The sequence below is a fragment of the Molothrus ater genome, chromosome 3, assembly GCF_012460135.2.
Source record: "Molothrus ater isolate BHLD 08-10-18 breed brown headed cowbird chromosome 3, BPBGC_Mater_1.1, whole genome shotgun sequence".
Lineage (NCBI taxonomy): Eukaryota > Metazoa > Chordata > Aves > Passeriformes > Icteridae > Molothrus > Molothrus ater.
The window spans coordinates 90,580,701-90,594,955 of NC_050480.2; the positions used below are offsets into that span (position 1 = coordinate 90,580,701).

At 37.2% G+C, this 14,255-nt stretch overlaps 1 protein-coding gene across 6 annotated transcripts in view; it reads left to right on the top strand.

Moving 5' to 3' along the window:
* Window positions 1–430: 430 nt before the first annotated feature.
* The window catches only part of CEP162 (centrosomal protein 162), a 68,424-nt gene continuing 54,599 nt past the window's right edge, over window positions 431–14,255 (top strand). For 2 of the 6 annotated variants that reach the window (XR_008508258.1, XM_054514152.1), the window contains exons 1-4: window positions 459–652; window positions 1,184–1,360; window positions 2,191–2,294; window positions 6,960–7,098. Coding sequence is in view for 5 of the 6 variants with exons in the window: in XM_054514152.1 (XP_054370127.1) it covers window positions 2,235–2,294; window positions 6,960–7,098 (199 nt within the window). In the remaining variant the exon portion in view is untranslated. The other 4 variants (XM_054514151.1, XM_036380066.1, XM_036380068.1 and 1 more) reach the window with 4 other exon arrangements.

Genomic DNA, 14,255 nt, shown 5'->3' on the forward strand with positions numbered 1-14,255 from the left:
ACGGAAACCCCCCAGGCCCAGGCTGGCTCCTGAACGGTCGGACATGGAATCCCCACCTCCCCAACCCCGTCCGCCCTGACCGCTCAGAGACCACCCCCGCCCGCCAGGGGGCGCCCCTCCCCATGCCGTCCCCTTCCGCCAGTGCCGCCCATCAATGGCGCCCGGACTCATGCTCGTCCTCGTCCCCGTCCCCGTCCCCGTCTCTGTCCCCTCGCGTGTCCCGCGGCGGGCATGGCACCCCGGCCCGCCCCCTCCCGTCCCGCGTGGCCGCCCCGGTGACGTGCGTCCCGCGGCGGGGCGGGCGGGGCAGAGGAAAGCGGATGGATTTGGCGGAATCACGTGACGCGGTCCCTGCTGCGGGCGGGACGGTGGCCGGGAGGGTTTCCCGGGCAACCACGCCGCCGGCGAGCGGGGCCGCCGTGGCTGAGCGGGGCCCGGCGCGGTGCAGGTACGGGCCCGGTGCCCGGGCAGCGCACGGCTCCGAGCCGCGGCCAATTCCTTCTCCCGCTGCTCCCCGGGGCGCCCGTCGGGCCTTGGAGCCGAGCCCTGCCCTGCGCCCCCGAGCCCCGCGCTGCCCTGCGCCCGCCGCGCGTGTGCTCCAGGGAAAGCCGGAGGAGGAAGAGGATGGGGTCACGGCTGGGATGATTAAAAGGTTACGCGAAATGTGTTAGGCTGTTTAAGCTTTCCTCCATCCCCGTGGTTTAGCCATACCTCCTCAAAACTTCCGCTTTTTGGGCTGTGTTGTAGCATGTATCCCAGCAAGTGCCGCCTTTGTTTTGTGCACGAAGTCATTTGTGAGCCGCCAGCTCTGAAGATATGGCTGAAAAGTATATTTGCTAAGGTTAATGTTTGCCTATGATCTTCTGTTACCGAAATTGTAAATATGTTTGTTGTCCTTGAAGTTACATATTGTTAGTTTTTATAAAAGATGTAATTAGAAGGTAGGCAGAAGAAAGCCGTCATTTTAATGGGAAGTAAAGATAATGTCAGGAGAATCACTTGGTTTTTCTGGCAAGGCTAGAATTAAATATTCCCCACTTGCTAAAGTAGCTGGCGCAGTTAGTCAATTGCTAAAGCATCCTGCGTTTAACATCGAGTGTGCTTTGATGTGAAAGTATAAAAGGATACTGGATTATGTGTGCCCTGAGAGGTAACGTTCCTAATCTCCTTACCATGTTTTCAGAGATATTGTCCAAATGCTTACATAAGGGTATCGTGCTGAATTCAACGCCTGGCCAGTCTGCTATAAAACTTCTTTTTTTTAACTGCCAAAGCCAAAGTGTCGGGTGGTCTATGGATGGATAAGGAGTGAAAGCAGGAAACAGTTGTCACAACTCGCCTGTCAAAATCAATTTACTAGGTAGGTAACAGTCCTGTGTACTGAGTGGGCTCCATACTGGGAGAAGTTTTATTTAATGGTAAAAGCACTTTTGCAAATGTTTAGCCCTTTTATGTTTACATCACACTTCTCGGGCTGGAAGATGCTAGTGCCCTTTAATGCTGCCATACATATGCAGTTTTGAAGGCAGCCATATGTGTTGAGCAGTGTGATACACAAAAGCTTTACAGCCTTTTGGTTGTTGGGCATATTTTATACCTGAAAAGTTGATGCAGACTTAGGGGAAGGAGAAGGGGGGCAAGTGTCATTGGCTTTCTCTGTCAGGGCAGATCAAACCAAATGCCATTCCCTAACCTTAAAAAGATTTACATGTATTTATTGTTTACTAAATCCAAAGCACAGCAGAGATGATGAAACAAAACTAACAGTGCCAGATGTTCCCAGTGTTGGAGAAGAAACATAGAAAGGAATTAAAAACCCTTAAAATGAAAATATTACTGCAATAGATTCTCTTTTGATTATTAAAAAAATGCTTGGTTGCTAAGAGAGCTGATTTTTGAAGAAAAATGTAAAGATGCTGAAGTGAATCATATTTTCTTTATCCTTCAAAGTTTAGATGCTGAAGCTGGTGTTTTGGAAATGAGTATTTTGCTTGTAAGGAATTTGGGTGATCTAGATACATTTGTGCTGATTGTCTCATTCAGTAAATAGTTTTATAAGGGATGGGAGAATGATGTTTGTCATCTCTCAAGTTTTGGATTGGGGTTTTTTTGCTAATAGCTCTATTCAAGCAAATTATTAGGTTACATCAATTTCAGAATGCATTTAATTAACTTCAGTTTAAATTTTAGTTTTTAGACTCAGTTGTTTGGAAGGTAAAATCCAGCTGCAAATTATGGCTCATCGATTTTCAAAGGAAGAATTAGATGAGCAGTTTGAAGAGTTTCTGAAAGAGGTATGTTTGAGAGCAAGCTCACATCTCTATTCTCTATTAAAAAATGGGGAAAATTGAGTATGGAAGAATATGAAATGTAAGATTCAGCTCTCCTTTTATGACATAATTAACATAGCTGTCTTATCTATGGGTCTTAATTGCTAAGCCAAATTCATACTATTTTGCTGTATTGAAATCAAGAGAAGAGTTTTGTAATTAAATAAATATTTTTGTCATTGCCTGGTTGTATCTTCAGAAAGAGCCCTTGGTTCTTGATATTTGTTTCAGTTTTATTGTTGGTGCTACTTAGTACCAGAAGCTTCAAATTGATGTATAATTGAAAATGAGGTTAAAAAAATCTGCCTGTATACAAACACAAGCTACATTTTTAAAATTTCTGTATTTTTCTGTGCAGTGCTTACTTTCACTGAATTATATTTAAAAATTCATTTATAAAATGAAGCATGTTGTAGTGATTAGAAAATTTGAATTAGATTCCTTTAATTCCTCATGGTGCTTCATGGTTTTGAGTAGTGGCAAAATCATGCAAGTCTGTGGGTTGTGACTTAAGCTAAGAATAATCAGACATGATTGAGATGCCCTGACTAGGTATGATCTTTTCAATGCAAGTAGACCTTTAATTTCAGAACTTGCCCTCTGGTCTGTCAGAACACAGTGTGGTAACCCTAAAACATAAATACTGCTACATAAGGCCTTTATTAGATTTTAATTCTGTATATAAGCATAACTAGTGATGGCAGAGAATATTTGTGGAGTCTGTTATATGTAATGTATGCATGAATTTTTTTTTTTAAGTAGAGGCTGTGTTACAATTTAATGACTTGTGAAAAGTAATTTAATTTAATGATGTAACTAACTTAGCACTCTTGAACTCACTGAAATTATTAATGTTAGTAAAATTAGCAAACTAGTCTTTGCATTTCTTTCAAAATTCTTTACTTACGGTTGTTACAGAGGGAGCTGCTCTGGGGAAGAGAAAGGAGTTTTATTCTTTTATTTGTTATGCACATTTGTGAAAACTCTGCATGTGATTGCTTCTAGTATTCCATTCCTCATTTGACACACTCTTCTTCCCCCTCAGCTACTGCCCACATTGAGGATGCTCATTAAAAAATTCACATGACTATTGAATTATTCTACGTGGCATTTGGAATGTCCCAGAGAATGTAACTTTAACAATTCATGTCTTAATTTTTTTTTAAATTTCAATCCAAAACTGTTTTCAAACTGCTAATCCAGTTTTTAAAAATATGCACTGTGATTTTTGCTAGCTAGATACCAGATAATCTGATATCTAGACCCAGATAACAATGATGTTCTCTACTCTCTGTTATTTTTACACAGGCATCTTCTGCTATGTCCTTCTCCTTGCTTTTGTTTTTTATAAAAAGTGTTTGGCCTTTTAATACTAGAAAGATGAGAAACTGATGTGGTCCATTTCTTGAAATCTGTTTGTAGGTGATGTTTGTGTTGAGAGTGTCGCAGCAGGTGGGGAATAATAAAATCTGTTTCTCAGTAGATTGGAGCAGACTTAATATTGTTGAAGCAAATCTTTTAAAGAGGAAATGGAGCAGGATTTTTCCGTTTTAAATAACTCTTAATGAATCTGTGTTTGGGGTGAGGCTGTGTATGTATGTTTGTGATTAAAACATAGGAAGTTAAAAGAAAGACTGTATATACAGCTGGATGATGCAGGTCTAATATGAGGATTAAACTAAGTCTTTTGGCACATACACTGAACTTTAAAAGCTATCAGTGGGTTTTCTAGACTATTATTATACAGAAGGAAACACAAGTGTGTAATAACAATGACTGCATGTAGGATAAATCTTTAATTATTCCCTCTGCCTGGTCATGCTTATTCCCAGCCTCTTGCCAAGACACCCTGTTGTCATCCATAATTCTTCCCATAATCCTTCCTCCTCCACTGTCTGTGTTCCTGTTGTACATCCACTCCTCACCATCAGTATCTTGTTTTGGTGTGCTTCCTCCTATTGTCAAATGGATTTCCCTTGAGCATCATCTGTCATACTGGTTTAGCTCCAGGTTTTCAGTGCTTGCTGTGATATTCTCTTGGTATGTGCTATGTGAGGAAGTCTTTCTAATACACAGTGCTTCAATTAATTGAATTAATTGCCCTTTTTTGATGACTCAAAGCAATGTGAAAAAGCTGTTGTCTGCTTCTAGTATTTTCAGTTGACCTTTGTTCTACTTGATATTCATGGATTCTTGAGAAGGAAGATTTTCAAAAGGAAAGACTATACCATCCTTATTAGAATATCAGTAGAATGGTATCTGGAAGAGAAGCGCTGCACATTAAGCCATGTTAGAGAAGCATTTTAACTTTTTATTAAAAGATCAAATAGATTAACATATAATTGTGTAATAAAAGCATATTTTGGAGTAGACTTATTTAATTAAAAAATACGGGGTTTATGTATTAATTAGGGCAACTAGTCATGAAAGTCTGAGTGGTTTAGATCAAATTCTGCATTACCTACCTTTTTTAAGTTCCTTCACATGCAAAGGAGGTGGTAAGCTGATGATGTGCTATGTAGTTGTTCTAGTTCTTAAAACTGCCTCTTTAGGCTTTTATCAATGCTGAGATTAAACAACTGACACTTTCTGTGTGTCTGTGTTCCTGAAAGGCTGAGAGGCTCTCTTATGGAGGAGGGGAAGGAAGAAGTTGGTGTGATTACTGGTGCTGAGAAGTCATTATGAGTCCAAAAAATTAATTGATGATTGGTTGATTTTCCTTTTTTTCAAAGGAAGGAAAAAAATTTGGAAGTTTTGCTGTTGGGACAACTGATATGCTGGGAAAAATGCAGCAATATTTTTGTGTCAGCATTTCTCTCCCAGCTGCTGCACCTTTACTGTCTGCAGTTGACAAGATGGCTGGACATGGAAAGTTTCCAGAATTTGAGCACAGCCTGTGGGAGTTGCAGGTTCTTTAGTTACAATCTACTAAGGAGAGTGAGCATTCACTGAAGTTCTGCTTGCAGAGCAGAGGATACTGTTAGTTGTAAAAGAAACAGCAAGTGATAACAGAGCTTGCTTGAATCAAGCACCTGTCAGTGCTTCCAGCTAGCAGGAGGCAGTCTGACCTTTGGGGACAATGGCACTAGTACTTGTGTTGTGACTAGTGTCAGGAAATTGTTATTAATGGGATATTTATTAGAAATCTAAAGCTGTTTTGTTCAATGTCACAGAGCCAACTTAGAGAAATTGCAATACATCCTGTTGTCTAGCAGTTTTATAATTTATTAAAATTGTGGGTTTTTTTAAGTGCAAGGCTCAGAGCACTTCTTTCTTTCTAAGATATATGACAGACATTTAGTTTTCTCTAGTGAAACTGAAAGCTCTAAAGATGTTCTTCATCAGAGATACTAATAAGAATATTTTATTACAATTATTTTTCCTTAAATTATAGTTTTATATAATTGGCATTTGATTTTTGAATGAAGAAGTTGAAATTTTAGTCATATAGTAAAAGTAGGCTTTTATGGCAGTGTTTTTAATGTAATAGGAGGCAGTAGATTGCAGAGGCTTGTTTTAATAAAACATACCCTTGTGTTTTCCATGTTAAGTATCCACAATCCTGTTGCCTCTAATGCTGGGTTTATACTATCAGATTTTCTTATTTGTGACTATTACAAAGGCGAAGCTTTTGAAATTTTCCCATGTGATGCATTTCATATGTGAATTCTTTGTTTCTTACCGTTTATGGCTTTTACTAAGTCTGTGCACCATATTCTCTGAGACACTTTAGGACAATTGGCTTTAACAGTTGTAACTAAAAATTTAGATTAAAATTATTCCATTCCCCTTAACCCCAGTTTGCTGCAGAAAGAATATGTAGAACATAAGGGTGCAGTGCAGTAGTTTAATGAATATTTCCTTGTTCAGTGTGTGGATAGCTAATTGTGACTCTGAGCCTGCTGTAGGCCATAAAGAGCTTTATTAAAAGAAAGGAGCAGAGGTTAGTTGTCTTCTCCTTCCTGTTACTTATCAGTAACTTAAATTCATATGGTGTCCATACTCAGAGGATTTTTTTTCCATTGATTCAAGCCATCAGTCAAAATCAGCATGGATGACTAACACATATGAAAGTTTAATATACAGTTGTGTAGGAATGGCTCTGGTATTTCTATTATATTCCATGAATACAAAGTATAAAATTAATTTCTGAAATCTGATTTGCTGGCAGCCAGAATGTTGCTAGTGCACATTTATTTTTAGAAAAATAATTTAATATTAATTTTAATATTAATATTTAAAAAATAATAATGTTCACATACAAAGCAAGGACAAGGTAAAATTGTTTCTGCTCTACTTCATTATCTTCAGGGATGTAGTCCAAGTTTTGGTTCTTATATGTCTTAACTAATTGAAAAAGAGCTGATTATGCTGTTCATTTTAACTTACATTCTCTGAAGAATTCCACTTTTAATATATACAAATTCTGGCAGTGGGATTATTAAAATATACATTTTTATTCCATATGAATATAGTTATTGTTCCCTAATCAGTTTTGTCATGCATATACAAAAATGGCAAACAGTGGGGAGTAATGAGAGGCATCTGGACTCAGAAGTCCAGAATTGAGTGACTGAAACAATGTAAACATGTAAAAGCTCTCTTTAATCTTGTATGCAATTTATTCAGTCTTTTTCAGATGATTCACTTGGAAATCCAAAGAAAAAGTCCAGCATTCTTGAGAAATTGGGACAGCCCAGGAAAAAAGAAAAGAAGAAAAAGGATTCAGTGCCCTGGTGGTTATCTGAGGAAGACTCGGATGATGGTGGTAAATTTAAAGTTTTTCAATGTTTTGGCCAGAGGGGGTCAGGCTAGTTCTTTCTCATACTGCATGTTAGGCCTGGTTTGAGATTAAGGTGATGCCACTCAAGTGTTTTAGAAGGTTACAGTGCAAGTTTGTAAAGCATAAAATTCAAATAGAATTGTATTTTTTTAATGATTCATATTCAAGCTGTATGCAAGATGTCTGATGGGTTTTTTTCTGTAGCTTTTGAATTAATCAAACTTGTAAAAAATAAGCACATTATCAATAGTAAAATAATTAGAAAATATAATTTACAAACTCGCAGAAATATTTGTATATGTGTTTTGTAGCCAGCCTGTTCTTTATACTGACTTTTTATAGTTTTCTGTTTTCAAAACTGTAGTGGAAAAAGACCAGTTTGTATAAACGTGTGCTAACTTCAACATTTGTAGTAGGTTGGAAAAGCACAAAGAAAGAAAAACTTTTCAACACTAGCTGAATCCAAGATGTATGTCTTCAGTATTCTCAACATTTCCCTTGCCAAGAACTGTGGCTCAAGGCAAAATGGGCTGTGATGACATGATTGCTGGTTCAGTATCGACACAGTCACATAGTGCTGGAAGAAAATATATAATTGTTTGCAAGCTTTCCACCTCTATGTTTTTTTATTTTCGACATTGTCTTCTTGTTGGGTAGTAAAACCTATAGTAGTGAGTTTCCACAGGATGTTTGCCCTCTTCTTCTTGTAGTAATTGGTGGTTTCTTAATTTTCATGATTTGTATTAATTGCAAGTGGACCCTAACAGAAAGTTACAAAAATAATTTTTTTCATCTGACAGAGTTAAAACACTACTGGTAGTCTCAGATTTTAAGACTATCTGTCAGTGTCATCTTAGTGAGGAGTCAAATCCTAGTTAGCAGTTGTGCCATTTAGGCTTAATCCTAATAGGTGGTACCTGGACTTCTTATCTGTCTTGGCCTTTTAAGATGTTGATGTAAAACTCAGATGGATATGAGAAAATTCTTATCAGGTGGTCATGATATATGATATATGATGATTTCCTTTCAGCTTTTCAAATAATGTAAAAATGGAGTGTTCTTGCTGGGCAATGTGAGAAGGAAGAGGTTACCATGACTTCATTTTTCTACATACTCTCAAAGAAAATTCTGATGACTTAGAAGCTCAGCATGTTTCCATGGTTTTTCTGAGATGCTTGAGGCAACCCAACTTTGATGCTTACGGTAGAAAACACACTGAAATAGCTTTCTAAAGGGCAGGCTGATTACAAGTTTTAGAGAACAGTGCTTGTGTGGATTAAGTGAAATTAAAAACAGAGTCACCAGAAACAATGTGATTATATTGAGATGTTCTATCCAATCAATTTCTACCACTGTTGTTTTTAAAATTAAGAATATCTTATCAGTTGTGCAGGTTAACTAGAGATAAAGCTATTAGAACTGGAACAAACTTTATCTACACTTTACTGATGTGTGAAATACCTGGTAAACTTTTCAAGGTGTCTCTTAAGAAAAGCTTCTCATTTAACAGAAAAACATTCAGAAGGTGAGCCTCCCCAGTTTTGCCAGTATGGAATCAATTTACATGCAAAAGAAGCTAGCCTGTTCATATTCATACTGTTGATGGTTTTTGGGGGTTTTTTTGGAGGGAGTTCAAAGTAATCTGTGTGTAATGCAATTTGACTCCAAGATCCAACATCTTGGCAGTTGGACATAACAAAGCTGAGAATATAGGAGCGAACGCCAAGTGTGCCAGATCCGTGCACAGAATTCTTCCCTGAGCACCGTTTTTGCCAGGCAGATTATTAGTTTTATTTCATTTACTGCTCTGTCACCACTCTGCATAGAATAGCACACTCATGGAGCATATGCAATAAGCCATATCCCACCTACTACTTTAATACTGCCAAGCAGAGGGGCCTTTAATTCCTGCTAGAGGGCCTTCCACTTTCTGTCTTAGCAAGAAGGTGGTAACTCCATGGAATGAAGTGGATCTCCTGGTTGTGGCATCCCATGAGGAAAGGGATATATTTGTCACACTGGACACTTGTAAATGGTATCAGTTGCAAAATGTGTGCTATGATGAATCCCCTTCTGCAAGGTAGGGTCTAGTTGAAGGGCAATTAACCTAGAGTCAAAAGAGAGCCATTTGCAGAGATCACCTTGACCACCTTTGGGATAAATTGAGTTTTCCTCTGCAGTTTTATGTGGCTATGATTTTACTTCATGTAGATGTATTTGTGGTGTTTTAAAATGACAGGTTGGGTGACTGTAAGGAATTCAGTGTGGATAGGCTTCCAGAACTGCTCATGTTTTCCTCTGTGTATCTCTCTGTTTTTCTTGTGTGCTTCCAAGTACTTTGTTAAATACTATTTTGCCATGTCTAATATTCTCAGCATGTGTTTGTTGTGTGGTGTGTTGCTCAAACTAATAACGGTGGATGATGGCACAGCAACATTGCAATCTAAGTTACTGCACTGGATGACTGAGAAGATGATTTAGACTTGTAGTTCTTTGTAAGGTTATATGTAAACATCTCCTAAATAGCAAAATATTTTCTTATGGGAGAAAATAGTAACACTGCTGTGATGCTAACAAACATGAAAATAAACTAAATTTAATTTCAGGAAAGTGTAATGTCAGCATGCTTCAAAATTTTTTTGAGACCCTTGTGTGTCCTTCTAGGCTGGAACCTTCATATTCGTTGCAGATAGGACATAGTCAATAGACTATCAGCTAATAGAAGTGTTTTTAAAGTTGTTTTATCACAAAACAACTTTAAAAACAAAATTAGTGTTTTTAAAGTTATCATCATGAATCAAACTTATATAAATGCTTAAATCTACCTTCACCCACAGTGTGGCAGTGCATTCATTACAAATGTGTGCTCCATATGTATAAGTTGATGTCTTTGGGTGTGACTGTTTAGAGATAATGTTATCTGAAGAAAGTCTGGATAATTAGCTAGAGTAATACACCAAGCTGATATGTTACTTGCAGTTTGAGGTTTTGAGTTACTTCATTATCTATGTCACACTTTCTTGAAAGACAAAGAGAAGAAGATTAAATATGTGCTCTACACTTACTTGTTGTCTGTTCTTTTTTTTTTTTTTCCCAAGGCATCTTGTTGCAGAAGTCCCAGGAAATAGGTAGAGAGTTAAACTAATAGCCTGTTTCACTGAGAAGTATAAAGTACATTTTAAAATAACTCCATGAGTTATTCTAGTTTAAACTGTTTGCTCTTCAGCTTTAAACTGGAATGTGCAAATTATGATTCAAGACACTGTCTTCCATATTGGACAGGTTGGAGACTTAGGTGATGTCCTTTCTACTTGCTTTTGTCATTTAAATGATAAAAAGAAATTGGATACTAAGAATTCCTGTCCTGTCTTGCTTGCATGTCTGTTCCTGCTGTTTGTCTTTTCAAGATTTTCAAATAAAATTTGTTAAAGTGAGAAAAGAGAAGAAACTGACAGAAAGCCATGCTGAAGCAGTGGAAAATACTGAACAAAAGAGTCCCCATTCCCAGTCTGGTATTTGATTAAATATGTTTTGGTATATTTATTCAGTATCAACCTTGTATTATTAGTGTGTTTTCTGTAGAAAATCCTTAGCAAACTGTCCATTTGACCAAGCTGCCACATACTTCTTTTATCATTTTCAAAAGAAATTAATAATTGTGTGAATTTTTGCTCAGTTGTTGTAGCATTATATATCCCTACATATAGTGATATAGTAGGACAGACAGTATTTCATGTCAGCCTGGGGAAAGGGGGAAATAACTTCAAAAATCTGAACAAAATGTACTAAGTACTAATGTACTTCCTATTTACTACATCTTTAGTAAATAGAATGTCTGTTATACTTCCTGCATTTCATACTCGAGAAATATTAATATTCATTGTTCTACTTGTTTAATTCCAAAGATAGCAGTCAGATAAGCATTTTACTTATTTTCTGTTGATGTAGTTCTTTTCCCTTTGCTTACAAATGTGCTGCTTTGTGCATGCTGCCCCTGGAATGGAGACAGCAGTTAGTATAAATGAAAAACTTAAATTGTTTAATCTGCACTGCAGGATTATTTTAGTCAGTGTAACTTTAGATTCAGCATTTTATGTGGGTCATTTTGTTATCTGAAAAGAAACTCCAGCAAATAAGTAGGAATTATAAGCATTGATCCATTAAATACTTCTGTATAAAAGACAAGAGCAATTAACTTGTCCTGATTTAAGCATGGCATTGGTGTTAAATTCAAGCAGATCAGTAATGTTTTGGAGAGCCATGAAAATGTAATATTTGGCACTTGGTCTTTGGATCATGTTGGTGATGTAGTTTGTAGACTATAGAACATCTCCTGTGCTAGTTTTCTAGAATGTATGTGCAGTCTAGAAAATGTATGTATATGTTTTCATAAGCCTCATTTGCATAGAATAGGTGTAAAGCATCTAGGTCTGGGAGATAAATACTAAAAATTAATTTATTTCTCAAATCAGGATTAGTATTTGAAATATACTAATAGGATGGGCTAATACTAATGGAATAGGAGGACCTCTGTACTTATTTCAAATTACTGTTTTAAAAGGTATCAGGTGTTTGCATTATTTGTAATAGATGGTATGCTGAAAACACTTCTAGTTTCCCAGTAAGTGTGGGAGAATATAGATTTAGAGGAGTATTGCCTTGCTAGTGAACTTCCTCATTAGTTGAGAGAATAAAGGACCTATGCATTGTATCAGAATGGATTTATTCAATTTCTCTTCTTGCTGCACCAGCTTCCTTTAGTTATCTTGGATGTTTGAGCTGTGTTAAGGTCTGGTCACATATCCCCATACTCCTGTTCTAAGTAGCAGAAGTATTTGGCTTGATGTCCTAGCCTACTCTATCTTGTGTTGAGGTGAACTCAAAAGACCCATAAATAAGAGTTTTATCAGAATTACTCAATTCTGAAGCCTCTTCCACTGTGACAATTTTAACATGGCAAAATCCAACACAGACCATCTGGCTAGCCTAAGGTAGATGAAGGCTGTAGTATAGCTGTAAGAGTCCAGAGGAGGCCACTAAGGTGGTCAGAGGGGTGGAGGACCTCTTCTATGAGAAAAGGCTGAGAGAATTGGCTTTGTTAAGCCCAGGAAAGTGACTTCAGGGTGACTTAACTGTGTCCTTGCAGTACATGAAGGGAGCCTGCAAGAAAGATGGAGAGAGACTTTTGACAAGAGCATGTAGTGACAGGCCAAGGGGGAATAATATCACTCTAAAAGAGAGTAGCTTTAGATTAGGTATTAGGAGGAAGTTCTTTGCTGTGACAGTGAATGGGTTGCTCAGAGAAGCTGTGGATGCCCCATCCCTGGAAGTGTTAAAGGCCAGATTGGATGGGTCTCTGAGCAATCTGGTCTAGTGAAAGGTGTCCCTGCCCATGGCAGGGGCATTGGAGCTGGATGCTCTTTAAGGTCCTTTCCAACCCAAATCATTCTGTGATTCTTTGATCATGAGAGCAGTTTTCAGCATAGGTGCTGTTATCTAAAACTTAATTCTGCTAACATGAATGGAACTTGCTTTGCTGCTGAGTAAGTCCCCACAAGGGTTAGAGCAAACAAATGCAGTTCTTATATCTGACAGTGATAAAGACAGTAATAATTTATACTGATGTACCTATGTTTTCCCACTTTTCTTTGTACCAGACTACATGCTTCCTTTCAAACCTTGGAGTAAAAACCTTTTACTGTTGAAGTAATTTTACTAGTTTTCTTTGTTTTCAGGTCATTTATTGAGCTTCTAGAACAGTGTAATTGAATACAAAGTGTACCTGTATCAAGAATCTTTTTAAAAATAAGAAAAAAAGGATAGAGAAGAGTAGTTCTATTTCCAGAAGTTATAAGTATTTACTTTAATTTTTACTTACAGGTAGAAAATTAGAAGTAATTCAGTGTACAAGAAACTGAACTGTATTACTTTTTCAGAAGTGTCTGAAAGACTTTGAAGTCTCACATCTTGTTCTTCTCTTTATTCCCTGTCCACTATGCATTAAAATTTATAATGCTTATGGACACTTAGAAGTAGTTCCCTCTAAATCTTCCAGTGCATCTCGCAGCAAGGCTTTGTCTAAATCCAAAATGTTGGAAAAATTTCATAAGGACAAGAAATATTCGTACTTAAACAAAGAAGAAGGAGCCCTCGCTTCTGACAGTCCATGCAATTCTGAGGGTAACAAATTTACTGTATTTTTATGGTATTAAAAAGGTAAAATGACTCAATTCTGACAGTCTTGGTCAGATTAGGAAAAAAAAGAAGTTACTTTTTTGAGGTAGATGTTTGTTATTATCAGTTTGAGTCCTTTGTTTTTAAATGTTTCTCTGCAAGTATGGTCATTATAAATACTCAAAGTGAAACTCAAGTTCTTATTTTAATTCATTTCAAGTGGCTGTACTTGAAAAAAAGAATACCATATATCATTAGCCTTACAAAATGTTGCTTAGAAACATACAGGTAGTGAAATCTTTGGCGTTCAAGATAACTACTTAAGGAGCTTTTAAGAGAAGTAATACCCACTCCACAAAAACAAATGGCTCTTGCTAACCTCACTGAAATCCATGGGACTGTTCAAACACAAAAACACAATGAAGAGACTGTTAAATCCATATGAGTTGATATTTTCTCCAGGTTTGATAAGTTTCTCAGAGTCCAGATGTGTAGGGTGAGAGAAAACAAATATTCTTGCCTTCACTAGCCGTGAGTGGTGTGTGTGGGTGTTGAGAGTGGCTAAGTTGCAAAGTTTAATAGCTGCAGAAACAGTATTTGATTTTCAGATTATTAAGGAAGGTGCTTTTTAAAAAAACCTCTGATTTGACTCAAACCCTAACTAGCAAAATATTTAAAAATTATTAGATAGCTTACATAAACCTTGTGAAGCCTCCAAGATCATTGTACATCTGAGAAATTTCACTCTATATCAGATGATTTAAATTAAAAAAACACAGGAAAATGTTTTCTTTAAACTTTTGTTCTATTAAACATTCTAATTGGGTTTTTTTACTGTTGTATAATCCCTTCTCCTTTCTTGCAAATCTCTAGATAGGAGGTCAGTTGCAGTTACCATTTGATTCTGCTAATATATTCTCATTCAAAAATAGGGTGTTGGAGGTCTGGTGAGGGTATGGCTAATCTAA